The sequence below is a fragment of the Rhinolophus sinicus genome, linkage group LG10 (assembly GCF_036562045.2).
Source record: "Rhinolophus sinicus isolate RSC01 linkage group LG10, ASM3656204v1, whole genome shotgun sequence".
Taxonomy (NCBI): domain Eukaryota; kingdom Metazoa; phylum Chordata; class Mammalia; order Chiroptera; family Rhinolophidae; genus Rhinolophus; species Rhinolophus sinicus.
The window spans coordinates 48881549-48908940 of record NC_133759.1 but is presented as its reverse complement, the minus strand read 5'-3'; the positions used below and the strand labels follow the sequence as shown (position 1 = coordinate 48908940).

The window sequence follows — 27392 nt, the reverse complement described above, 5'->3', positions numbered from 1 at the left end:
ACTGTCTGAATTTTTTAAAATACGTATTCTTATCAGCAAAAAAGTGAGCATATGCCTGCAAATAGGTACATGTATATACACATTACACACATATTATTATTGTGTACATTCTCTTAATGTACTACTGCTCTATTGTGTATATTATAATACCTACACAAAATAGGCACTTTAAAGGAGATATGCTGATATTTTCTACCCACACGGCAGAGCAGCAGCCCATGCACCCCGCTTTAGAAATTATGGCTCTGGCTCAAGGCTTCTCAGCATGAGATCCCAGGACTGCAGGGGCTGCAGTCTGCCCAGGGCTCTGGCGTGGAGAGTGGCAGTGAGGACAGTAAAAGTCCAGCTCCAGTCCTCCTCTAAGCTAACTGAACAACGCTCCATGCAGGGCCCAGGAATCTGAATGTAACAAACTTCTCAGGGGAGCCTGAAATTCCCTGATGGTCTGCAAGCGCTTCTCCGGATGAAATACATTTTCCCAAGAGGAAACAAAAGTTTAGGAACTTCTTGAATGCAAGCAATCTGTTTCAAGTGCTCACTATCCAACAACTATCATCCTGAACAACAGGGAAAGTAAGCTGCGGTGATGGGTCGGAGGCATCTGTCCCCATGCAGCGACACAGGGAGGGCCTCCACGGACCCCAAGGTCCTGGGGCTCTGAGAAGGCTGCCTGCCAAGCCCCAGACAACCAGAGCGCCCCAGCCTGGTGGCTCCCCTTTGAGGCGGCTCAGGCTTTGGTGGGCACCTTGGCTGGTCGCCAATTATCCATCTTGTCAACTTCAAACCTGTCCTGGTCCAACCACCTCAGACACTCTCTTCATTGATGCCAGTTTTACCTCCTGGGTTCCAGGAGGCATTTTCTAAGTTTAAACTGGTCCGTAACTTGTTCAATGCTGTTCTTATCAATGATTTGTCATCTAATCTACTAGTTTGGAGGCAGCACAAGGCTCCAGGTTCTGAAGTGTCGTTTTCACACAGGAAGATGTTCTGCTCCCGTGACTGATCACTGTTTTCCCTCCCACCCACCCTGCCAGTCCCACCGCCCAGAGTGCTCCCAGCCAGGCGCCAGGCTACAGGGCACCTCTGCGCAGGGCACCTCTGCACAGCCCAGCATCAATCACCATCTCCTGTGTGCTTCAACAGAAGCGCGTGTCTTTATGATAATACTCAGACCCATCACCTCATGGGACAGCTTCCTGCACAGATTTCTATCGCTGCCTCCATACTATAAGCTTCTCCAATCCTGACACAGCCTCACTCGTCTTTAAATCCCTCTAATGATGATCATTTACACATAAGCATGGTTCAATAAATGTTCAATGGATAAACAGCCTATGCTACTCTGTTACAAACATCCTTAATACAAGTTTAGGTGACACAGCATAACATTGTATGACTGCTCTATTATTCTGGCACATTATTAAAATCAGTATTATATAGATATTTATGGGCTCAAGTCCAAGCTCCACCACTTGCCAGCTGTGTGATCTTTGGCAAGCAATTCATAGCTTTGTGAGTCCGTTTCCTCCTCTACAAAACAGGGAAATAGTACTACCACCCCTTTTTACTGTTTTGATGGTTAAATAAGTTTATATGTGTAATAGGATTTGAATCATGCCTGGCCATGGCAAACAATAAATGTTATTTATTATTCTTTTAATTTAACAATTATTGACTATTATTACTGACTCAGGCATTATGCTACACATTTAGACCAAAAAAAAAGCCTCACTCTAGTTTGGAAGGCAGAGGGAATACAGTTCATTACATACACTATGCAAGTGTCATACCAGGAGCAAAGCCGACGTAAAGATGTGAATCGACCAATCAGCAGATGGATGAATGAAGAGTTCTCAGTGCCTGGCAGCAGCCAATTGCTGGAGACACTCCTAACAGTTCCAGCCTGGCAGGGCTTTGAGTTCCTAGAGCAGGGGATGCTGATGATAATAATACTGGTCCCCCTTTACCAGGCTTCCCCTATGTCACATCATCCCACCTGTGTGTACAAGATGTTAAGGTGAACCAACCTCCTCAGTCCCTACAGGTCAGAGGGAAGGCTGGGTGCCACTGCCCTGAATTTATCTCTCTATTGCACCTCGAGGTCTCCTCTCCGCAAAGCCTGCTGCTACATCTCCATCAAACTACCGAGCTGGGAGCCGATGGGCACTGGAGATAGCTCATAGCTCTGACTCGGGCACTCGGTCAGGGGTCTACCTGGGCTCTAGGATGGGGCTGCCGGATCAGTCATGGGTGGAGTCTGAGTGCTGGGAACCTTGGAGGGTAACGAGAACTTACACGGAAGGGGCTGGAACAAATTCAGTCTTCTCCACTGGACCTCTTTAGTAGTAAGGAAAGGACGTCTAACACAGAGGTGCTACACAACATAGGGAATGTATTAGCTCGAGTGACTGAAGGGATGCTATCTTAGGAGAATGACCAGGGAAAGTGTCTGAGAATTGCCATTTGAACAGAGACCAGAATGAAGTGCCAGGTAAAGCCACGTGGCTGTCTGTGGGAAGAGCAGACCCAGTGAAGGGAACAACAGGCACGAGGGCTCAGAGATGGGGCGTGAAGCACAGTGAGTGAAGAAGAAAACGGTGAGAAGTGAGGTCAGGGCACAGATGTGGCCAAAGCTCCTTGGACTTTGTACACTGCGGTGAGGAGCACACCCTACCGAACACACACATCCTGGCCATATGCTCATTGCTGGGATCCGCTCCACCCAAACCTTATGGAAGGGGTCAGGAAGGGCAGGTTCCCACAGGAAATCAAGAACTACAGTACCAGGAAGTAGAGTAATTGCTGTTGCACAGAAAAAAGGATTAGGAAAAACAGCACCACATCCATTACCAGAAAAACAGAAATCCAAAAGCCAACCGCAGTTGGAACAAGCTCCACTTTCCCAATCACATTACATTTTACAATCATTGCACAGTGTGGTGATGATTTGAGGGTCTCTGAATCATAGCACTAACACAGACCTCTCTGTATAATGCAAATCTGAATGAACCAACTCAAATGTCCAAAATGGAACATGAGCGCGCGCACACACGAGTCTGACAAAAACAACTTGGTGAAACATTAAGACTACACTGTGATGCTTTCACAGCTTTGTTCATGCCTGCTTATAATTACTTTGCTACTCCCTTCTAAAGGACGGGAAGCAACACGTATTTATGTCTGTTTCAGTTTGGGCACTGTTTAGTAGATGATGTAGGTTTTACGCTAGAGATTAGAAATAAAAATGTGATTTTGTGTGTGTGTGTGATCTGAGTCAGAGGCACCAAACAGGAGGTCAGTAAGAGTCCTGTTAGTTTGGTGTTCACACTGTAGCCAGGATTTACGCAAACGTTAAACAAGTTCTGAGGCCGAGGTGGCCTGTGCAGAGGACCCTCGTGCAGATGAGGGTCAGGGGGACCCCTAACTCTCACAAAGCTTCAATCAGTCACAGCCTAGTGGTCCATCCTAAAAGCAGAGGAAGAGCTATTCATTCATTCAAAGTAGACTCGATTCCAACTGTGAAGAGCTCACAATTCTGTCAGGTATTAAAGAGAAGGACGCCAAGCCTGTTCTAGGGAATACAGCCCAGCTGGGCACCAAAGAAGGAGCTGGCAGAGTCTCAGAGACGATCCATGCTCAGACGAAGTGACCCATGGTAAAAGCATAGGATGGTTTAAGGTTGGGTGATTTTTGTGTTGTTGTCGTTTGCTTGTTTGTTTGTTTGTTTATGAGAAGTCTATAGGACATATTTAGTCACAAGTGACAGATATACAGCAAACTGACTCAACTAAAGAAGGGGGGCAAGTAATTGGCCCATAAAAGTAAACATCTAGACTAGCTAGCTACATCCACAGCTAGATTCAGTGTCAAACCCTATCACCATGTACCTCCACATCCACACGTGTGAGCCTGCACACACGGCCTGTATCAGTGGTGGGCTTTGTTCTCAGGCAGCCCTGCCCTCACGGGGCTAAAGGAATATAGCTGAGGCAGCCCCATATCATAGCCTAGCAGCTCAGCCACCCTGGTGAAAAGAGAGTACCTTTGTCTTCATCTTTCCTGAACAAGTCTCCAGTGGGGGTTTCTTTGGGCTGACTCAGGTCAAGTGCCCATCCTGCAAATGACTAAGACAGAGAGAGGAAGTATACAGACTGTCTAGGCCTGAGTCATGTGTCACCCATAACCCCCCACCCCCACCCATAGAGTAGAATGAGGAAAGAAAGTCAGGGTACAGCTGCCTGAGCAAGGGGGATGGCTACTTGGAAGGCAGAACACAGCAGACATCCATGCCAGGAAGGTCAGGTGTCCTCTGAGCTCAAACCTGTCCTCTGAAAAACACCTCTACAGTCTCATTAAATAAACACATGTAAAGTTCATAATTAATTTTCAATAAATATTTACAGTTCATTGCAAATTATATTCTCTAAAGCCACAGAAAATTAGGGTTTGATGATTAAATTTCATACTACTTTCCACCCTGCAATTACTAGGAGCTGGTGGTGTCATTAGTAGTTTTAATTCTACCCACTAGAGTGCATCTTGCAACTCACTGGCAAAGAATAGTGCTATTGCCTAATACTTTAAAAGGCTATTAATTAATGAGGATTTATTTTAATTGCTTGAGTTTCTAATACTTTTGTAGGGAAAATATTCTGATCTGATCTGCACATCAAAAAACATCTATTTCTCATTCAATGAATACTTTCTGGGTATCTGTGCTACAGAAGGTACTGTCCTAGGTGAACAAATCCTCCTCAGGGAGCTTCAATTCCAGCAGGGGAAGAAATAAAAGCCAGATACATAAAAAGGTAATCTGAGATACTGATTTGTTCCGTGAGAAAAGGCATAAACAAGGCAACGTGAGAGAAAATGACAGGGCAGTGGGTGGGAGGAAAAGGGGAGGGAGGATGGGATTTTGGGGTGGGGGGAAAGGGTTCTGTCTTGGGCAATGTGGCCAAGCAAGGCTGCCTTAAGGAGAATCTGAGCTGAACCTTGAATAACAAGGAGGAACCAAAGTCTGGCAAAGGAAATTCCACTCCGAGAGAACACCACACACAAGGGCAGTGCAGAGAGAACGGCTTGGCATGTTCAAGGAACCAGCAGGAGGTTCATGCGGGAACTCGGCAGGAGGGGGGCCTGGGAGAGGCACGCAGAGCCAAGATCATGCAATGGCCTTGCCAGTGGGTTTCAGTTTCATTGTAAATGAAATGAGAAATAATGGAGGGCGATGTGCTGTCTGCAATAACAAAATGAACCTGCAGTGTTAACACAGTTGCCTTTATGTATAAATTCTAAAGGCTGCAAAATAATCCCAAGGTTAATGAAAATAATGAGGGGATGGGGATGCCAGGATATCTGTGGTGATGCTACTAATTGCTGCTGCTGCTGCTGCTAGACAATAATAATGAGCAGGAACAATTATTAGGCACTTACTGTGTGACCAGAATTGGGACATGTTTTACGGACCCCCAAGGGGGAGGTAAGTCACTGGTCTCATTTACAGTTAATGACTCTGAGGCTCAGAGAGGGAAATCACCTTCCCTAAGAGTCACACAGCTGTCAAGAGGCAGAGTCAGGATTTGAACAAGGAGTCAGGAAGCTCCAAAATCCATCCTTTTCAGTACTGAGTCGAGTGGCCCATTTCATATATATATATATATATATATATATATATATATATATATACATACACACACACACACACACACACACACACATATATATATACACACATATATACACATACATATATACATACATATATATACATACATATATATACACACATATATAATATATATATATATACACACATATATATATATATATATATATATATATAATATATATATATATATATATATATATCACACACTCACACACATGGGTGGGGGTCGGGGGAGAAGATATAGAAAGAAGCAAAACATGGCTGGGAGTTGTCTTCCAGTACAGTTTACCATCTTTCCCTGCGGGAACAGAAGCACGCTCACAAGCTGCTTGGTTCATAAAAGAAAAAGAGAGCGCACACCTTGCATTGGTCTCGAGTTCATATTTTCCTTTCCGGTCCATGGTAAACAAGTTTTATTCCTACTAACCCATCACCCAAGCCAGAGGAGAAAAAATTGTTCCCAAATGTTTTCTGCACAGCCTTTGTGCATTGGTGATTGCTGTAATTTAACCTCTATAATAAAACAGAATCATCACTGGATGACAATTTATAGCACAGTTTCAGGACTGTTTACTTCTTCCATCATGCTCCATTGTGATTACGATTTACTGGTGTTGTCTGCCCTGGCGGAACACCCGCACAGCTCTGCCCACAGCCATCAGGCCAGACAAGGCACTTACTTAAGGCACCCAAAGGCTCTGGATGCAAGAGCCAGACTACATCTTAATGACCAGGAAGGGTTCCAGGTCTTGATCCACTAGTGTGGACAATGAAATAAACTATAAAGCATTCCGGGTGATTTCAGCTGTCCGCTGTAGTCGTGCATCTTCCTGGTAAGTCATTTTGAAAACACTCCCATGGAGGCCCAGTGCTATGCAATCACCCACTACAGACATGGAGCGTAATGATGCTGTGTGGAAGGAGGCCATCTGTCTGGCCAGGTCATAGGGCTGCGGTGGAGGGAAGAGCACTGGGTTAATACCGAAAAACTGTCAATGACACAGAAGGAAAGGTAGAGGTAAAATGACAAGACATGGGGCTTCAGAGGCACACAATCAAGTATCAGGAGTGGCAGAGTGCTGCAGCAACAACTCTTCTCTACCCAGAAAGGCCCAACCTCATATTCCCTACACGGCCTTCAACTGCTGAGGGATGAGTCTGTTTTCAGCTAACGTCGAGATGGCAGAACTCGAGCGATGCAGGTATGAACCAGGGTGCTAACGGAGGACCCATTTTAAAGGAATTCTTCAGCTAAAGTAAGTGACAGACATGGGCTTCGGAGCCACGCTGGGTCGCTGACTGTCCTACCATGTTTTCAACCTCCATGACCCAGGACCTGCCTCTGTTTACTCATCTGTAAAAAAAAGGGGTGATAGTACTACCTACCTCTAAGGTTGCTGGAACTTCATACATGTGCATGACCCCATTACCATCTGCTGTCTCAGCCTACCATCCTGTATGGGCATCTCCATCTATATCTCACTGTGTGTGTACCTACCCCTCATACAGAAGGATGAGTTATTCATATTCAGCATACCATCATCACTGGTCCACGCAAGGCCCCCCTCTTGATTTCTAGTTTCCCCTTCAGCCCTGACCTATACTCTACTTCCTCTAATTCCACACCCCCACTGGCACCCACTCTAATGAATTTGATAGACCTTCACTGTGCCTGAGTTTATGTAAAATGCATGCTGTTTTATATGTTTTTAATTTACGTAGATGCTGTTTTGCTATAAATCTGATTCTATTTCTTATTCATTGCTTCACTCGAGATCAGCATGGGTTGTTTTGTGGACATCTAGTTCGCTGCTTTTCATGATCACACCCAGCACATTTGACCTGTCCCCTTCCCAAATGACGGGATCCTAGAAAGTTTCTAACCGGCCCCCAAAACCATGCTGCAACTGTCCACCTCATCTCACCTTAATTTATTACTTTTCTTTAAATCAACTCACATAACTTATATAAATTTGTTTTAAAAGGCAGTTATATGTGCTCAAATATAGATTAAATACACATATAAATGTTAAAATTGTCAGGCAGCGATGCCCCTGTGACCCCTGGGCTTCCCCAAGTGCATCACCACACCCTAAAAGGCTGGCCTACTGCTGTCCCACTAGACACTGGCTGAAAGGCTGGGGCTGATGAGTTCAGGTTATCAGTCTAGTTTTCTTTCTCGAAATGTTCTCTGTAATGGGCAGCTCTGCCTCTCCTCAGACAAGCAAGGCCTATGAGAGAATCAAGTAAAGCCCTGGAGCAGCGTCCTCAGGCCTCGGGGGAAACACTGCAACGCGAGGTCCATTCCCGCAGCCTTTCCTCCCCTGAGGAGCTGCAGATGGCCCGCTCTCCACTCAGGGACCCTGTCTGGCTGACTACTCCTGAGGAAGTGGGCCTAAGCAGGGCAGGAGGCTTCACAGCTGACAGAACACAGAGTAGAGGAGCTCTCCACAATCCACTGGTGCCTGCCCTGCAAACAAAAGCCACCTGGATTCTGAGGAGGGAGAATTTCTCCTAAGCTACCTCCCTGAAATAGAAGCGCTAGTCAAAGAAGTCCTTTTTAAAACTTCCTAAAATGTGACCACTAAGTATTCTGTCACACTCCTGCTTTCTGTCTGACCGTGTTTCCCCGAAAATAAGACCTAGCCGTACAATCAGCTCTAATGCATCTTTTGGAGCAAAAATTAATATAAGATCCCCCGGTATTATATTAGATTATATAAGACCCAGTCTTATATTATATTGCATTATATTATATTATATTATATTATATTATATTATATTATATTATATTATATTATATTATACCCGGTCTTATATTATAGTAAAATAAGACTGGGTCTTATATTAATTTTTGCTCCAAAAGACGAATTAGAGCTAATTGTATGGCTAGGTCTTATTTTCGGGGAAACACGGGATTACATTAACAAATAGAGCTAAATAATAACAGCAACCAATAATGAAGGCACTGGGCTAAAATGCTGATTTTCTCATTTGACCCTCCAAATAACTCCACTACACGGGTATTTTAATCCCCATTTTATAGATAAGGAAACTAAGGTTTAGGGAGCCTTTGTAAATAGGGCCAGATTATTCAGCTATTAAGCAACCGAGATAGGGTTTGAACTGAGGGAGTTCCATACCAGAACCAGAGACTGTTTCCATCAAGCTGCTAGTATAACATGCATATTTATGTATGCAAATAAAAATAAATTACCATTTACAAAATATTCACTATGTCTGACACCAGGATTAATGTCGCATCCATGTTTTTCATTTGATCCTCACATCAGTTCTGAGGTCAGCTGTATGACCATCTCCATCCAAAAAGGAAGAGACCTGGGTTCAGGGAGCCAGCCTCAAACCCAGCACTACCTGTAGTGTAAGAGTCACAATTCCTGTCATGTGTTCCCACGTCCATTTCACAGATGGAAAGACGGAGTCTTAGATAGAGTAAGGTCTCACACTCAGTAAATGATGGCTAACCCATGGTGTGCAAGGCTCCACAGCCTAGGTAAGTATACTACCTACCAAAAAAGAAATGAACCAATTTCCAGAGAGCTCACTGAATATCAAGTGCATCGAAACTCTACAGGCCAAACAAATGGTGTGGGCCAAGGTAATTCTCAGGGCTGGTCTTCAATTGCTGGGGCCACTGAGACAAAGGGAACATGCTTCCAGAAGCCATTCCTGAAAGCAAGCAGATCATATGCTGTCTCCTTAAAACTGCCTCACAGGAGTGAGACCCAATGGGAAGCAAGCTTGGAGAATTAATGGGTGACTGTCCCTCCTGGGCTAGCCCCTAGAATGTGTCCCACCCACTTACTGCCAAGTGGTGGATCAGACTCCCCAAAATAGGACAACCCAAAACTGATCCACCTGTAAATGCAGCTGAAAAAAAAAACAGCAGTGCTTTTTGCTTCCACGGAGAACAGACCTCATGGTGTCTCCCAGCACAACAGAGGCTGCAGCACTTCACAGCCCCCTCCTTCAGAGTGTTCTCTGGGGGACTTCACACACCTGGGGCTGTACAAAGGATCTGTTCTCTCTAACCACCAAAGTGCGCTCAGCGGGAGGAGGGACTGGCAACAAAGGAGCCAAACCTCACACTGAGATTTGAAGGAGCCACCTCACAGCACTGCTGCTGATTAGAGACGGCAAAATGCATTTTGCAGGGAAGGGATGAGTGAATATAAATCAAATACACAGAGAAAAGTGGGGAAGATGGCAGCATTACCCTCGGCACAATGGGAAAGGGAGCCAGCCAGCGAGCTGTGCAGAGACAGAAACTCACTGCCCTTCTGGTTCCTGAATCGTTTGGTGTGACACCAAACTTTCCAGTGAACACCTACTGCCCGCCCAGCCAGGGGTGCAAGGTGCTGGGATTCACACTAGGAGCAAAATGGACACAACCACCACCCTGGTGGGTGGCAAGGGAAGCATTCAAATAACCACACAAATCGGACCCCCTTCATCCCCCTGCACCAGGTCCCCAGGCACCACCCTCACCTCCTGGACCTCACAGCGGCCCCCTTGTCTTGCTTTCTCCATTCTAATCCCAACCCCCACTCCATCCTCCTTTCCATTCCTTCAACTCGCCCCACCTGCTCCCTCTCCAGCTTCAGACATGCTGTTCCTTCTGCCTGCAGCCCCTTCTTTGCCATCTGCTGGGTTCTGGGGTGCATTCCTCATCACTCAGTTCCCCAGTGGGCACCACCTGAGCAGCCAGGACCTCCCACCTCTAAGACTTCCCCACTCCCCTGACTTTGACTCAGTAGCTGTCTCCTCCAATAGGCTGCAAACTCCCTGGGGGGAGGGAGCCTGCATTTCTTCCTGTGGCTGTCAATCTAGTTCTGACAGTGTCCAACACCGAGATCACAGGCTGTCCATTTCATGGGATACAGCTCACAGTCCACAAGACAGATAGGATGGTAAAAGCAGCCACGGCCACGGACAGACAAGGCAGGTGGGGTAAGTGCTCACCCCCACACACAGGCCTTATAGGGATGAAGGCAGGAAGAGAAGACAAATAAATCACACCCGTACTCTCAAGCTTTTATTTTCTCCTCCTTGAAATGGGAGGAATTCTCAAAGAAATGAGAACTTTGTCCCACTCCCAACAGGCATTAGTTCACCCTGTCCAATTTCCTGCTGAAATAACCAGATAAATGAGAGAACTTGAACTTGATTTATAAGGACTGTGACCCCACCTTCGGATTGTTTCCAAGCAGCAGGAAGTGAGTGATGTGTACACGTCCCACAGGCACACTCTGATGAGAACAGAGGCCCCTACGTGAGGAGGGTACGGAAGCGGCCCAGCAGCCACTCAGGCCATGGGAAGTCACCCACTTCTCTCAGGCTCCCTTTCAAACGGACTCCAACTGAGAGGCTATCCTAGGGTAGAATCCAAGGGCTGGAATCAGACAGGCCTGGATTAGAATCCCAGCTCTACCACTTAGCAGCTGTGTGATTATGGACACGTCAGCTAGAAGCTGGAAACCAACCTCTAAAATTAGACGGAAGTGCCTACCTGTGATGCTCCCTGGAGGACGGGATGAGATAAGTCAATGCTGGTCAGACTTGGTTGCACATTCGAACCTCCCAGGAGGTTTTGAAAAATCCCCATGCCGAGGCCACGCCCAGACCAGGTCAATTAGAACCCCTGTGGGAGGGGCTAGGCTTATATAGATTTTAAGCTTCCAGGTGATTCCAACATGTAGCCAAGTTTGAGAACGAGTAAGCTAATTCCTTTCAATACGGAGCGTGATCTCTTGAGGAGAACCATCTCAGCTTCACCCGTAAGCTCATTGGCAATGCAGACTCTCAAACTACTGAAATGGAATCTTCACTCTAACAATATTCCTGGGCTGTTCTGACAAACTTTATACTCTGAAAAGTGCTAAGATGATACACCTCAAGTGCTTAGCCAGGTTCCTGGGCTCTGGCAGCCACTGTTTATGGGCTCTTAGTAAAACCTGAGGAGAGGCACTACAACAAAAGGGTTGAGAGAAGGCCGGCTGGGTTGAAACCTCAACTCCCTAATACCAGTAATAAGAAAGTGGGCCTCAGTTGCTTCACCTGTAGCATGGGTTGATGACTGGTAATAACTCTACCCAACTCAGACAGGGGTTGTGAATATTAAATCAGATAACATACAGTGCTTAATGCATTCTTGTCAGAGTGAGCATGACAGTGATGTTCTGATTACAGCTATAATGATCCAGCCTCTTGAGATGATAGCACTGGGTAGATTAAATGTCAGGGCTGAAAGGAACGCACCTTAAATTGCAAAAGTATTTTTCAACAAATGATACTGGGATAATTGATACCCACATGCAAAGAAGGAAGTTGGAACCTTACCTCACACCATATACAAAAATTAATTCAAAAGTATCAAAGACCTAAATATAAGGGCTAAAGCTAAAATTCTTAGAAAATGATGTAGGCACACACCTTCATGACCTTGGATTAGACAATGATTTCTTCGATATGACACCAAAAATACAAGCGACAAAAAGGAAAAATAAATAAACTAGACTTTGTCAAAATAAAAACTTTTGTGCTACAAAGGATAGCAACAAGGAAGTGAAAAGACAACCCTTATAATGGGAGAAAATATTTGCAAATCATGTATCTTATAAGGGACTAGTATCTAGAATACACAAAGAATTCTTACAATACAATAATTAAAAGACAACACAATTTAAAAATGGGCAAAGGATCTGAATAGGCATTTTTCCAAGGAAGATCTATAAATGGCCAATAAGCACATGAAAAGATGCTTAACATCATTAGTCATCAGGGAAATGCAAGTCAAAACCACAATGAGACACCACTTCACACTCAGTAGGATGGCTGCAGTGGAAAAACAGATATCCTGCATCAGAAAGACAGAAAGTCAAGTGTTGGCAAAGATATGGAGCAGTCAGAACTCTCACACATTGTTGGTAGGGATGTAAAATGGTATGGCCACTTTTAAAAACAGTCTGGCTGTTCTTCAATAAGTTCAACATAGAATTTGCATGTCACCCGGCAATTCCATTCCTAGATATACCCAAGAAAAATGAAAACATGTCCACACAAAAACTAGTGAACAAACATTAACAGCAGCATTAGTCATTACAGCCAAAAAAATGAAAACAGCCCAAATGACTATCAACTGAAGAATGGATAAAGAAAATGTGGTCTATCCATATAATAGAATATTATCTGACCATAACAAAGAATAAAGTATTAATACATGTTACAAAACAGATAAACCTTGAAAACATTATGCTCGGTGAAAGAAATCAGTCACAAAGACCACACACTGTTATGATTCCATGTATATGAAATATCCTGAATAGGTAAATCTTTGGAAACAAAGTAGAATAGGGTTTGCCTAATCTCCGTGGCAGAAGATTTGGGGACGAATAGGGAGTGACTGCTAATGGATACAGGTTTTTCTCCTTGGGTTGATGAAAATCTACAGTTGATTGGGGTGATGGCTGTATAATTCTGTGTGTATACTAAAAAACATTGAATTATACACTTTAAATGAGTAAATTATACCGTATGTATTTTATATCTCACCAAAACTACTGAAAAATTGCAAAGGTAAACCGGGTGCTGTGTTTCCAAGGTTAGGCTGATGATTAGATATCTGTTTTTTAAATGCAAACAACACAGTTAATAAGACAAGTTATACCCATGACAAACATCAGAGAGGAAATGTGAGAATCTAATTTAAAATCATTGACTATGCAAATGTAAAATTTCAAAATATGTAAATGTACCACACTGCGATAAAAAGGAAGGATGTATGGGGCTAATTTCTTCCTGTTAATTCTGCTAAAATCACTCTTTTATTGTCCTGTTCCTGCCATGGTGAGCTTTTGATGTTGTTGTTGATGAAGGCTTAGTGCTCTTTTTTCTTGAATGCAATTTGATGAATTATTTTTTCAGTAAGGTGCCTGCACAGAGAGATAAGTGCCACATATTCAAATGTCACCACTTTGAGCATTTGTCATCCCTTTCTCCTCATGAGATAGTGTCTCAGTCATCGTTCTAATAGGAAAATGTGTTCTGGGGGAGGGGTTGGGCGAGAGGGTATCACTTGATTTGAGTTTCCTGATTCTGTGCATGAAACCAGATCGGTAATTATTTACATAGATCAGGTCTTATTAGAGTTTGGAAAAAATACACAACAAATAGGACTTCTTATGGGTAAGAGCCTTAAAACAAGGGCTAAAATCCTAAAATGTTAAAGGTAAAGAAAATCTCAGAAACAGTTCCATGTGGTGGCTCTGAGAGAGAGAGAGAGAGAGAGAGAGAGAGAGAGAGATCCCCTGCCCCCTTATCTGGTGTCCTGTGAATAATCTTCCCCCACCTCCAACCAAGAACTGTTTGAATCCAACCTCAGAAAGGCTGTAACATTTAAATGAGGTACTATATGTAAAGCAAAGCACATGGCGTGACTGATAAGAAACACCAAAAATGTGATGATGATGATGATGATGGTGATGATGAAACAATGGCAACGATCCCAGCTTACTTTCTGTAGAGTGAACTTTAAAAACTGTGAGTGACCTGCCTATGAGCTTTCCAACTTCAAACACTCAGCTACTCTTATGTCCCCTAAAAGAGGTGGTGGCCCTGATCTGACTAATCCAGGGGTTGCAAACTCCATGCTTTTCGGGGCCAGAGGGGCAAAATAAACGACTGGGCAACAGCATGGAAATCAGCAAACTGGGCAGTTCACGCTGAGTGCTGCCATGTGGGAATGGGGGCCTAGGCCTCTCAATTTTTCAAGCTTTAAATCTGGATATTTTTATATCACTTCATATTTTTCTATGTGAGTTTACTTTTTTTTCTCAAAGCCCACACAAATCCAGTAAAACCTGTCTGTGTCCAGGACGCGCCCAGGGGCCACAGCTGTGATACAGATGCTTTATTCTGATTTCCCCATCTCCACTGAAACATCTTTACTGAAAATTCCTAAGAGTGTGAACAGCAAGGCCTCCTCCTGTGCTCACAGGAGAGCTGAACATACCTCTGGAGTAAATCATCTCCACCATGTCTGGCCTCAGAGGCCACCTCTGATTTCCTGATGAGAACTGTACTGTCCCCAGACTATGGTCACAGAGACTGCAACGACAGGCTCCCAGCACAGCCAGGGAGGGGGTGCACTGAGCCTTTTGGGGTAAGTCCTCACAGAGACAGGCTGCCCGGCTCAACAAACATTTGAACAGAGGCCACCATGTAGCTGGCCAAAAAGCTGCCTGCAAGCCTCGCTCCCCTGCAAACCTGGCCGTGCTCCTGCCTGGGGCTGCGTCCACGGCCACTTCCATGCCCCCCGTCAGATCACCTTAGTGAAAGCGCTGAGGGCCAGTACCTTTGCCTGGGCTGAAGTTCTTACAGAGACACCTGCTTAAGGGAGGGAGTCCCCTCCTCACTGACGGTGTTGGGATATTCATAAGCAACTCCCCATTGTGACCAAGATGAGGGTCTACTTTCTGACGGCCACCACGGACTTCTAGGGGCCCCTGGAGAAGTTCCTCTCTACAAAACCTATCAGTGATGAGATGCACGGGGATCCCATTGAGGGAGTCTTTCTAAATATATTCCCAAGGGTATTATTTTCCTCCCCAACTGACATGCAGAAAATCAGTTAAAAAGCACACAAGAAAAAAAAGTCCACATTTGCCCCTTAGAGTACACTGCATTACATGTTGTCTGTTCATGCAGCCAGTACAGCTTGGGATGTGCAATCAACGATATCCTAGCTGATTTTTCACAAAGACTCTGATTACTTGAAAGGGCTGCCATCCCTCCACTGAATGCAGTGTAAATGAAATGCCAATGAATCCCTAACTACCTTTTCATTTTCCCCTCATAACCCAATTTAGAAAATGTAAATAATCTCCCTGTGTTTGCAAGACCAGCTGTTCCTTACCTCCATATAGAAAACTGAGCAAAGACCAAAAAAAAAAAAAAAAAAAAAATCAACTGATGCCACTAACAGTCCTTGGTTAAACATACTAACTATGCATTCAAAATATTTCTGAAAACCTTTATTTTGTTGCCAGTAATTTATACAATTATAGCCAGTGGTCTTTTATGGTTGTTATTATTGTTATTAATATTATTATTATGGCTTTATTCTGTCATTTGGATCTATTGATGGTGACACTTCAGTGATTCACCATAATTTCTTCCTCCCCCATAGGCCTTATAAGATTTCTTTTGCCTCGCTTGAGTATAAATTAGGTGGCATTATTACCTACCTGGTCCGACATGCTGAAATAAGCATGTAATGCTCTGAAAAATCAGAACAGGAACCAGCACCTTGTGGCAACACTACTGCACTGAGCTACCCCCGTCCCTTCCAACCCACCTACTTTGGTTCAGACGGTGTCCTGCACATCTTCCTCCTACAAAAGACACCTCACTCTTCTAGTTCTAATGGATGAGGCCCTCAGACCACTTCAGGGGGAGCCCGGCGTCTCTGCATGAGCTGCCTGATGGAGCGTAATTGCTATTTGGGCTAAAGGCAGGGACCCACACTATAATTTCCTACGGGAGCTTGTGACCATGAGCCTCTCTTCTCCAGGCTGTTTGGTCCATGCACTCAGTCTTGACCAAAGCAATAGGAAATCTTTCAACACTGGATTTTTTTTTAACAGAAAAGAAAAATAGGCAATGAAAATGAAAAATACAATTTTATTTTATTTTATTTTATTTTTTAATTTTATTTTATTAAATTTATTGGGGTGACATTTTACTTTGAATGCAAAAGCAATGTTTTTCTTTTTCTTTTTTTCTTTCCTCATCATTGTGTAACATAAACTAAATCCAAATTTCACTTGTGAGACAGAGGAGAAATGGATCATTTAGTGAGAAACAGGCAGCAGGACAGGTGTAAACACACAGGAAATGTTTGGGACCCCACGTCCTGGTGACTATATGGTCTTTCCAAGCCTGGGGCATTTACCCCCAGGACAGCATCATTACCAGTGTAGCAAGTTCATTCACGGACACTCACCATACACCCTACCTGGTCCTGGGGATACAGTGGAAGCATGACTGTCATTGTCCCTGCCCTCACGACACTGGGGTTCTAGGGCAGAGTCTGGCCATTTGCAAGTCAACACTGAGATAAACAGAATAAATACAACTTCTTTCAAGAGGAGTATAAAGGGAATAAGCAGGATGTCATGATAGACAATGCTGGGAGGGGTGAGGCAGGACTCCAGATGAGTGCCCTGACCCAGCCACGCTACAGCAGGGACAACACCAATCAGCCAATCAGCCTGAGGGTCAATCCCACCCACTAATGTGCCAATAGAAATCCAGGCTCAACTACAACAGGAGGGCACACACAACCCACACAAGGGACACTCCTGGAGCACCTAAAAGAGGTGACCAGGGAGACTGTGCCAGGGCCCCACAGGGCTCCTACTACACCAGACTGGGAGACATAGCAGATCTACCTAATACATAGAAACCAACACAGAGAGGTGGCCAAAATGAGGAAACAAAGAAATACATCCCAAATGAAAGTCCTGAAAAAGAACTACACGAAATGGAGATAAGCAGCCTACCATAGACAGAGTTCAAAACAATGGTTGTAAGGATGCTCAAGGAACATAGTGAGAACTTCAACAAAGAGATAGCAAGCATAAAAATGACACAGAAACCATAAAAAGAACCAGTCAGAAGTGAAAAATACAGTAACTGAAACAAAAAATACACTAGAAGGAATCACCAGCAGACTAGATGAAGCAGAGGATCGAATCAGTGATTCAGAAGACGAAGTAGCAGAAAACACCCAATCAGAAAAGATAAAATATGAAAGAATCCAAAAAATTAGGGATACTTTAAAAGAACTCTGGGACAACATCAAGTATAAAAACATTCACATCATATGGGTACCAGAAGGAGAAAAGAGAAAGCAAAGGATTGAGAACCTATTTGAAGAAATAATGACTGAAAACTTTCCTCACCTGCAAAAGGAAATAGACATACATGTCCAGGAAATGCAGAGAGTCCCAAATAAGATGAACCCAAACATGCCCACACCTAGACACATTATAATTAAAATGGCAAAGGTTAAAGACAAAGCGAGAGTCCTAACAGCAGAACAGAAAGGCAACTAGTAACTTCCAAGGGAGACCCCACAAGATTGTCAGCTGAATTATGAACAGAAACTTTGCAGGCCAGAAGGGATCGATGCAAAATATTCAAAGTGATGAAAAGCAAGGACCTACAACCAAGGGTACTCTACCCACCAAGGCTATCACTAAAAAATCGAAGGAAAGATAAATAGCTTCCCAGACAAGAAGAAGCTAAAGGAGTTCATCACCACCAAACCAGTATTACAAGGAATGTTATGGGGCCTTTTAAGATTAAAAAAAAAAAAAATCAAAATTATGAACAAAATGGTAATAGCTACATATCTATCAACAATTACTTTCAATGTAAATGGATTAAATGCTCCAATCAAAAGATGTAGGGTGGCTGAATGGATAAAAAACAAGACCCTTACATATGCTGCCTACAAGGGACACACTTCAGATTGAAAGATACATACAGACTGAAAGTAAAGGAATGGAAAAAGTTACTTCATGAAAAAGAAATGAAAAAAACAGAAAGAAAAAAACACTAGGGTAGCAATACTTATACCAAACAAAACAGACTTAAAAACAAGGCTATAACAACAGACAAAGAAAGACCCAGTAATCACCCTTCCGGGTATTTATCTGAAGAAACTCAAAGCACTACTTTGATGGGTTGAGTGCATCCATATGTTTATTGCAGCATTGTTTACAATGGCCAAGATGTGGAGGCAGTCTGGGTGCCCATCGATAGAAGAATGGATAAAGAGGAGGTGGTATATATATACAGTGGACTACTGCTCAACCTGCAGCAGCATGAATGGGCCTGGAAGGTATTGTGCTGAGAGGAGTGTCAGACAGAGAAAGACAGATGCATTGTGATTTAGTTTATACATGGAATCTAAAGAAAAAATAAGCAAAAAGAACAAAAACAAACTCATAGATACAGAAAACATTTTGATGGTTGCTAGATGGAAAGGGAGTGGGGAGTGTGGGAGAAAAAAGGGGAAGGGATTAAGAAGTACAAATTGGTTATTAGGAAGTAGTCATGGGGATGTAGGGTGTAGCATAAGAAATATAGTCAATAATATTATAATAACTATGTATGGTGTCAGAGAGGTACTAGGTTTATTGGGGTGATAGATGGGAGGAATTTGGGGCCAGGGTGGAAAAGGTGAAGAGATTAAGAAGTACAAATTGGTAGTTACGAAATAGTCATGAGGATGTAAAGTAAAGCATAGGGAATATAGTCAATAATATAGTAATAACTATGTGTAGTGCCAGGTGGGTACTAGACTAGTCAGGGGATCACTTCTTAAATCATATAAATATCTAACCACTATGCTGTACACCTGAATTTAATATAAAATAATACTGAATGTCAATTGTAATTGAAAATTTTAAAAAGGAGGGGAACAAGTGAAAGGGAATAAGAGGTTCAAATTTCCAGGTATAGAAAACGTATGGGGATGTAACATACAGCATAGAGAAGATAGTCAATAATATTGTGATAGCGTGGTACGGTGTCAGATGGTTGCTGGACTTATCATGGTGATCACTTCTTTAAGTATGTAAATATAGAGTAACTATGGTGTACCCCTGAAACTAATATAATATTGTACGTTAGCTACATTATTAAAAGACTTAAAAAGAGGTTTAAAAGCAAAAGGTATTGAAAAATGTTGTGCCTTTTAATACTTCTTGGTGTTATGATCTCGACTTTCTCCTTTATCGTTTCCTTCATTCTTTCTTTCTATTACAATAAACATGTATAATCAGTAAAAACAAAACAAAAAGCATACAAAAACAAACATGATTGAGATGAGTTACATAGAAAACCCCACTAAATCTTCCATAAAGCTCTGAAAATGAAGAGCTTTTAGTCAAATACTTGGGACTGGGACAAAAACCCATGAAGTTGGGGAAGGTTTGGTGCAGTGGTTCTACCAAGAAAGAAGAACTCTCTATAGGTCAACATCCCCAAAATAATTAGGAAAGCTGGGATACAGTGCACCAAGCCAACCCTACTGCCGTACGAGAGGCTGATGGAATAGGAAGGAGCCTGAGGAGACAGGAGATAAAAAGCACATCCAACATCTCCTGCGGTTCTCCCCTCTTCCCTTAGCAGGAAGCTCATCCCCCTCAGGAGGCAGGCAAGTTGCTCACTCTCAGTGTGGATGGGAGAGCAGCCTTCCGGGCCTCTCTGTGAGGCTCAGGTTGACACAATCCAAAGTATGTTAGCGGAAACCCTAAACCCATTTGGGCTGAAGTCCACGAAGACCACACAGTTCCATGTGGTTTTACCATCAACCATTAACCAAGAATGGTTCGCTGACCTCATCAGAATTGGTGAATCCAGATCGTTGCTTTTTTTTGTTTGTTTCTTCTGGTTTGAGGTTTCTGCTCTAAATTTTCTTACATATGTGTATGAGATTTAGCAATCCAGTTTGCCAAATAAAAGAAAGAGAGAGGGGAGAGGGAGGGAGGAAAGGAGGGAGACAAACAGCAAATAAGCCGCAAGATACAGCAACATAAAAAATAATCGTCTCTTCCTTGTTCATTTGTGATTTAAAAAACTTTTTTTTTCTGAAACAGATTTACTCCTCTTTCAAGGAACAAGTTTTGAAATTTTGAGATGAGATCAGATATGAACAGAAGGCAGAAAAATATTTTAGATATGTCCAGTCCCCTCTATTGGCTGAGAAGAAAAGGCCATCCTAACAATATTAGGTCAACTCAGCTCCTAAGAGCTCTACAGCTCATTTTGGACTTAATAGCTAAAAAGCCCTTATGATCTAAGAATAATTTTATATGGGGAGAATGAATTCTGTCTTAAGAACTTTTACTTAATTTAGACATTTATAAACAAAATGATTGATTTCATTTCCAACTTAATGGATGTCCGTCTGAAAGTACGCCTCACTAATAATTTTCACCATGCTTACAGACATATAAGTATATGCGTGGTTTTTAAACCAGAAGTATTCGTATAGTCCTGTAGACATCAATCCTTCTATAGCATATATTCTTTGGTGCAGAGCATGCTCTCCTTGGGTGCACCCTGATTTTCATGCCTCAGTGTACATATATTTGCATAAAAACATAGATGTGTTTTATAGTCATACATATATAGATATGCACCAGTCGAAAAACAGCTAGAGAAAGTCGCTTTAATAGTACCCTCTAGCTTTTTGGAAGATTGGTGTAAATCTCTTCTGCAGGGGGAAAAAAATCCATCTTTCTGAGAAGGTAAATGTTTATTAAATGCAAATACTGATATTCGTTACCTAGGAAAAAACGTCTTGCTGCATGTGAAATTTCTCGATAAAAAGCTTTCAAGTCCCGGGTTCCTCCAGATAAACCCCTATCTGTGAACTGATGCGTGAATGCACTGAAATTGAATTACTGTACAACAGCAATTACTTTCCGTGGTACAGCTATAATGGGAATCGGTTCTGCAATGAACAGCAGGTAGCTATAGGAAAGGGGAACTTCATATACAATCTAGTCTCTTTCAGCTTTTCCCAAGAGCAAGCATGTTTATTTTTAAGCAAAACATTCTTTTCTGAGTGCCCGATTTATCATTTTATCAATGTAAATCGAAAATAAATGAAAGAAGATTAAGTTTATTTACAGGTATGAGCTTCAGAGTGCTTTCAACATTTATTCAGTATCTTACCGAAGGTTTGAAAACAACACACGCTTCACTTAGTGAGTGTAGCTACAACTTATTTTTCATATCTGTTCATTATGTCTCTTTGTTGTCCCCATTGAAGTTCATTCTTTTAGACACTTAAAATTAACTGTTTTGGGGAGGAAATGAATGTGAACAGCAAATAATATACTTAATATTTTGGCTGATATGCTACTAAAATCGATATCATCTCTCTTCGTGAAATGTGTTTAAATTTATGGAGGCCAGACCTCTGTAGAGCCCAGTAGTGAAAGCCGTGTGGGTCAGTGCCTGGCCCTTAAACCACAACCAACTGGGAAGACATAAAGATGTTACAATTCTGGCCCAAATCAGTATAATAAAGGCAGTGGCCGCCCCTGAGCCACACCACACAATCAAAGGCAATCATCCTCTGGAGAACCCACCCTTACAAAGCCCTTCTGGAGAATCCTAGTGTAAATTTATAAATTCTCCGAAGCCCCTCTTCTTGTCATTTCCTGGTTTATCTACTTTTTTCAGGTTGCGCTGCTCATCTCAAGCATATGGACCTTTCTGAAGTCCTGGGATCATTACCTCCCGCTGGCTGTGCTAGAATCTGCCCTAAAAGTACATCCCTATAATCAGAGAAACCCATGGTTACTCAGCTCCTTGCTCCAGATTCTCCTCCGACTGCAGGCTGCGCGGTGCCTGCGTGGGGGTCCCTGGAGCTTCTCATGATCCTTGCAGCTGTGTGATGGTTTGTGCTACTCCGAGTGGAGGCTCAGATTTTAAAGACAAAGGAAAGGCTGGGCAGCCTGTCCATATAACCCAACCCATGGAATGCACATCCTTTCCTGTCCCCTCTCCTCAAATCAGAGAAAAGGGTTTGTCACCATCGGCAAGTCAGAGGAAAGGGGAGCTGTGTCAAATGTGCCTCCCATCAATAGTTCAGATGAGCTCTGTGACACAGTCGAGCACTTCCAGGTCATTTAGGAATGGCCCAACAGGAGTCTGCAGCAGGCAGAGCACTGACACACATCACTTTCTCCATGTCCAGCATGTGAAATATCTCCCTTAAATGTTAATGAATTGAAAGCAAATTGATTCCATTTCTTGTCCGTTCGTAGGACTTACGACTTGATAAACCACTCAGCAACATTAATTGAGGGCTTGGTCGCATGAATATGTTTGAACAAGGAAGTTGGGAGATAATTCTTTGGGCACAATCATACACAAAAGCGGCATCACTACCTCAAACCCGATTTGGCTTCAGGATAAAAGAATCTACATCAAGCCTCCCCATGGATTGGGAAAAAAAAAAAAATTATTTAAACCACCAATGGCATTAAAACGTGCTAGAAAATATTAGTTAAGAAATGCTACCATAATGATGGCACCATTATGTTAATGGCAATTATTGAAGCTAAGGTTATTTGTAATTCGCTGGCCTGAAAAAAAATGAAAGTTACATATAGTCCATTACCAACCAGATGACAGAGGTTATGTAATGGGCAGGCCACTTTAGGTTTCACATTTACTTCAGACATCTGACGGGGAGAAAATAGGACTTTCTGTGATAGGATAATTGCATAGTGGAGAGTAATTCAAATAGGGGACGAATATGATAAAATCACTCTGATTCAACTAATCACTGGGGAAAGTGATGGGGTAAAATGATGAAATCAAGCCAGAAGAGACAGAAAAAGATCAACACTGTTTAACAGCCAAGGGATGGCAGGCATATTAAAGGATTGGGTTACTCCAGTTTTTTCCCCTGGCACTAACTGAAGCTAACGGTGTTAGTATGCTTGTAGTTTTCTAAATTGCTATTGCCAGTCTCATAAACACTTTACATACATGAAAGGAAGTTTTATTAATCAGTGTTGTTTGTTTTTCCACCATCCATAAGCCTTGGTACTGAATCAATTACTGGCAGGAAGACACTCGGGGAGGCCCTAGAACCTCTGACCTGACTCAGATTGCTGGAGGTGTGCATGGCGGCTTGGAAATGGAAGATTGCTAGGGACGGTGCATCATGGTGATGCAGAGCATTCTAAATTCCATTCTTTTCCTGGGCCATTTGAGCGGGGGCAGGGGTGGGGTTCGCTGCGTGGTGGGTGGCATGGGAAAGAGAGGGCCTTGGTGCAGTGAGGTGCCTCCTAGGGCAACACCACAAATAATGACTCTACTGCAAACACACAGGAAAATTTGGATTTGACGTCTTTGATCTCCAAATGCTCACAAATCCCACGGGCAAATAGCAACCCTTCCTATTCAAGAAGTAAGGTGTCATTAGAGGATGAAAAACAGTCACACCCACTGCTCTCGGGCCTCAACATACACCAACACCCGGTGGCCTCTCTGTGGCCACCTCGTCTCACGCCAAATGCCATATGGCTCATGACTGCTGCCCACAGAGCCGCTCGGCTGACAACGGAGCCCAGGCCAATCTCAACGACAGAACTGTCTCAAGACCAAACCTCAACTTGACATATAAGCCTTCTTTCTTGTTTAAAGATTTGGAGCAGGGGAGAGCCACGTATCACTGGACTGTGCTTGCAAAGGATCTTGTACATCTATTTTAAATACATGAAATACACATTTCTGAGAATCTTGGATAGCTTTACTCTGGGAATATTTCAATGCAAACAGAGTAATTTTTTTTTTTTCCTTTACAAAGGAACCACACCAATCATATCAGTCTTTTTTTTTTTTCCCTAACTTCACTAATTTCGAGCAAAAAGGTTTCAAAATTTGGTTCCCTCCTGTCCTCACCCAGGGCCTTCCTGAAGCTTGAAGATTCAAGATTCCCTCACTATTAAATGCTCACAGGCTGGAAGGCCACTTAACCGGCAGTAACGGGAAACATTGGCAAAATGTTGACTGTTTGCCAGGCACTGTGCTAAACACTTTACACAGATACACACAGAGGCAGTGCCATTCTACCATGTGGGTGCGAAAGAAACCACCGAGCCTGCCCATGGGACCTGGGCAAATGACTTTGCCCTGCCAAGCCCCTTTGCTCATTTCTAAAACAATGGTGGTGACAGTGTCTCACTCCCAGGGTTGATTGGAGAATGAAATGAGAGGACACATGTAATGTGCTTAGCACAGGGTCTGGTGTGCACTGAGCTCAGTAAACTTAAGCACAGGTTTAGTAAATCACTGACTCCTCCTGCCATCTCCAGGGAGGTAAGTGAGGAAAAGTGGTCGGCGGGGTTACTTAGCTTTTCTCATCATCCTCTCCCACCTGGGACAGAACTGAGACGCACCCTCGGCTGCCCTGCCACGTGGGCCCTTCGTCCAGCCCCCGGTGCTGGTGGGGCCTCCCTGTTCACGTGCCACACACGAGGGCTTCCTTGTCTGTCAATCACAGAGGCAGAAGCTCAGGACACTTATGTCTCTCTCTCTCTCTGCTCTAAAATTCTGTGATTCACAAGGAAATAGGTTAAAACAACTATTTTCCCCCTCTCAGATCGACAATGTCATTACTAGTATTTAAAACAGACTAAACCTTTTTTTTTTTTTTTTTTTGGTAAGGATTCAGGAAAAGGGGCACTTACATACCACTCCTGCTGGAGGGGCTGCTACTCTCCTAGGCTTATCTGGACAGAAATGTTTCCATATGCAAAGAGCCTTGAAGATTGGTTCAGAGCCTCTGAACTGTCTTCCCCGGTCCGGAATTCATCTGAAGGAAACTGGTGCAGGATGCTGTGCACTCCGGGGTCTCCATGTGCCTGGAGCCCACCTCTCAATCCCCATGTGAACTTGGAAAGTGACTTACCTTCTGCCTCAGTCTCCTTTTTTGTCAAATGGGGGAAATGATAGTAACCTCCATCACGGGGCTGCTAAGCTGGTGTTAGGATAAGTGAGTGTGTGTAAGATCCTAAGAGGAGCACCCAATGTAGGAAGTGCTGAGTCACTTCATCTATTGTTAATATACAAGAGATTCACTGCAGAATTCTTTACATCAAAGCTTGCAAACCATTTAAATATCCAGATACAGAGGAGCAAACGGATCAGTTATGACACACCCACAGATTGCAATATTATGCAGCCACTTAAGAAAATCACAAAATACAGTGATGCAAGAAAAGGTTCATATTATAATGATACAAAGAAGTAAAAAAAAAGCTGGATAAGAAACACAATTGCAAATTAAACACACACACATATACATGCATAGAAATGCAAAGAAAAAGGAAGGAAGGAAATATACAGGAACACAAGCTGTGGTTTCCTGCTGGGTGTTGGGACTTCAGATGATTTTTCCCCCTCTGTTTGACAACTTTTCGATATATTCTTAAAGTTCCACCAAAGGGATGTGCATTTTATAAATAAAAATGATAACTATGGTGGACTTTTTTTTTTTTTTTTTTAAATTTCAGGTTTCTGACTGTTAGATTTGAATGGCTACCATGCTGCCTGTAAAGAATACCACTTGCTTCAAAGTAGGGGCATAATCAGAGGCTACCATGAAGCTCCCAGGGCTGGCTCTCAGTGCAATATTTCTGTGGCAGATAAAAGTATTTCTTTCTTCCGAGACACTTCAGAGTTTCCACCAAACATGTCTCAACTTTTTAAAGTTAATAATCATAGTACCATGATTCCCCGAAAATAAGACCGGGTCTTAAATTAATTTTGGCTCCAAAAGATGCAGTAGGGCTTAGGTTCAAGAGATGTCATCCTGAAAAATCATGCAAGGGCTTATTTTCCGGTTAGGTCTTATTTTTGGGGAAATACGGTAGCAGCAGAAGTTACCATTTACTGAACACCGTTTATGTGCCAGGGTCTGTGCTAAGTGGCTCAAAATCATAGCTTTGTTTAATCTTCATACTTCCTGTGTGTTTTTCCCACTTACAGATAAGGAAACTGAAGCTGCTTTACCAGAGGCCAAAGCTGAGGAAGTGACAAAGGCAGGCACTGAACCTGCTCAAACTCATGCTCTCACCTACTAAATTACAATCCCTCCTTCCCTGAATCAAAACGGTACAAAAATGTTTTAGAGACAAGCAAATGTATGGGATCATCAGGTCTAAAACAAAACTAACCTGTGGAAATCTGATTTGGCCAATGAAGTGTGAGAGAAGCTAAAGTAAGAAATAGTCTTTTGTAACAAAGTGATTTTGGAGAAAATTATTAAAACCGAAAAGGAAGCAAACTATACATTAGAAATAATGAACTCTGTCGATTGCAATTATTTCCCATAATCCTGTGCCAATATGGCATTAATGTAAGATACTGCACCATCCAAAAGCCCTAAAGCAAGAACGGAAGATGCCCTCTTTAGCTGGCTATAAGGAACAAAGTCAGGAACCGCTTTGGAAATCCAAAATGATATATCTGTGCACCGTCGCTCCATGTATTCTGCTGTTAATAAGAAATTTCAGGAAGCTCTTATCAGTCAAGACAAACATTATAATTACAGCGATATTCCAATAGCGAACAAGAGAACTCCTGACTTCATCTTGACTTATTTAACTCCATTGAGATTTTCAATTCCACATTTTGGCAAGCATTGCTTAAATTTTACAGTCGCTTAGGTGAACCACAATGTACCTTTGAAGGATTTTTGGCAATTAGGGAATGCATCACACAGTCATAAGCCATCCTCTCTGGCTGTGTAATTAGTGCTCGTTCTACTGAAGGCATAAAATTATAAGACAAAAACTGGCATCTGAACCATATATGGAAAGGGCAGTTGGATCCCTAGTAACTACTTGTCCTGGTTAACTAGACTTAAGAAAAGAACATGTTTATGTAACAGTGGAGTTAACTTGACCTTGGAGAGTTGGTCCCTGAAACTGCCTTTGGGTCCTCGGACAATCCAGAGCAGAAAGCAGAGTCACTTACCCTTACTGCTTCAGACTTTTTGTGAAACATCTCTTCCATGTTCTTTGCCAGTTTCTTCACCAGTTGGAGGCCATCGATTTCTTCTATGGCGACATCTTTCTCATATTCTTTGTATTTCTGTAAG

General features: G+C 42.9%; 1 protein-coding gene across 3 annotated transcripts in view; it reads right to left on the bottom strand.

Annotated features, from left to right (window-relative positions):
* CACNA2D3 (calcium voltage-gated channel auxiliary subunit alpha2delta 3) overlaps positions 1-27392 on the bottom strand; it is an 829919-nt gene that overhangs the window by 619212 nt on the left and 183315 nt on the right. For all 3 annotated transcript variants that reach the window (XR_002136724.2, XM_074313124.1, XM_074313125.1), the window contains exon 3: positions 27269-27385. Coding sequence is in view for 2 of the 3 variants with exons in the window: in XM_074313124.1 (XP_074169225.1) it covers positions 27269-27385 (117 nt within the window). In the remaining variant the exon portion in view is untranslated. The remainder of the gene's footprint in view (positions 1-27268; positions 27386-27392) is intronic.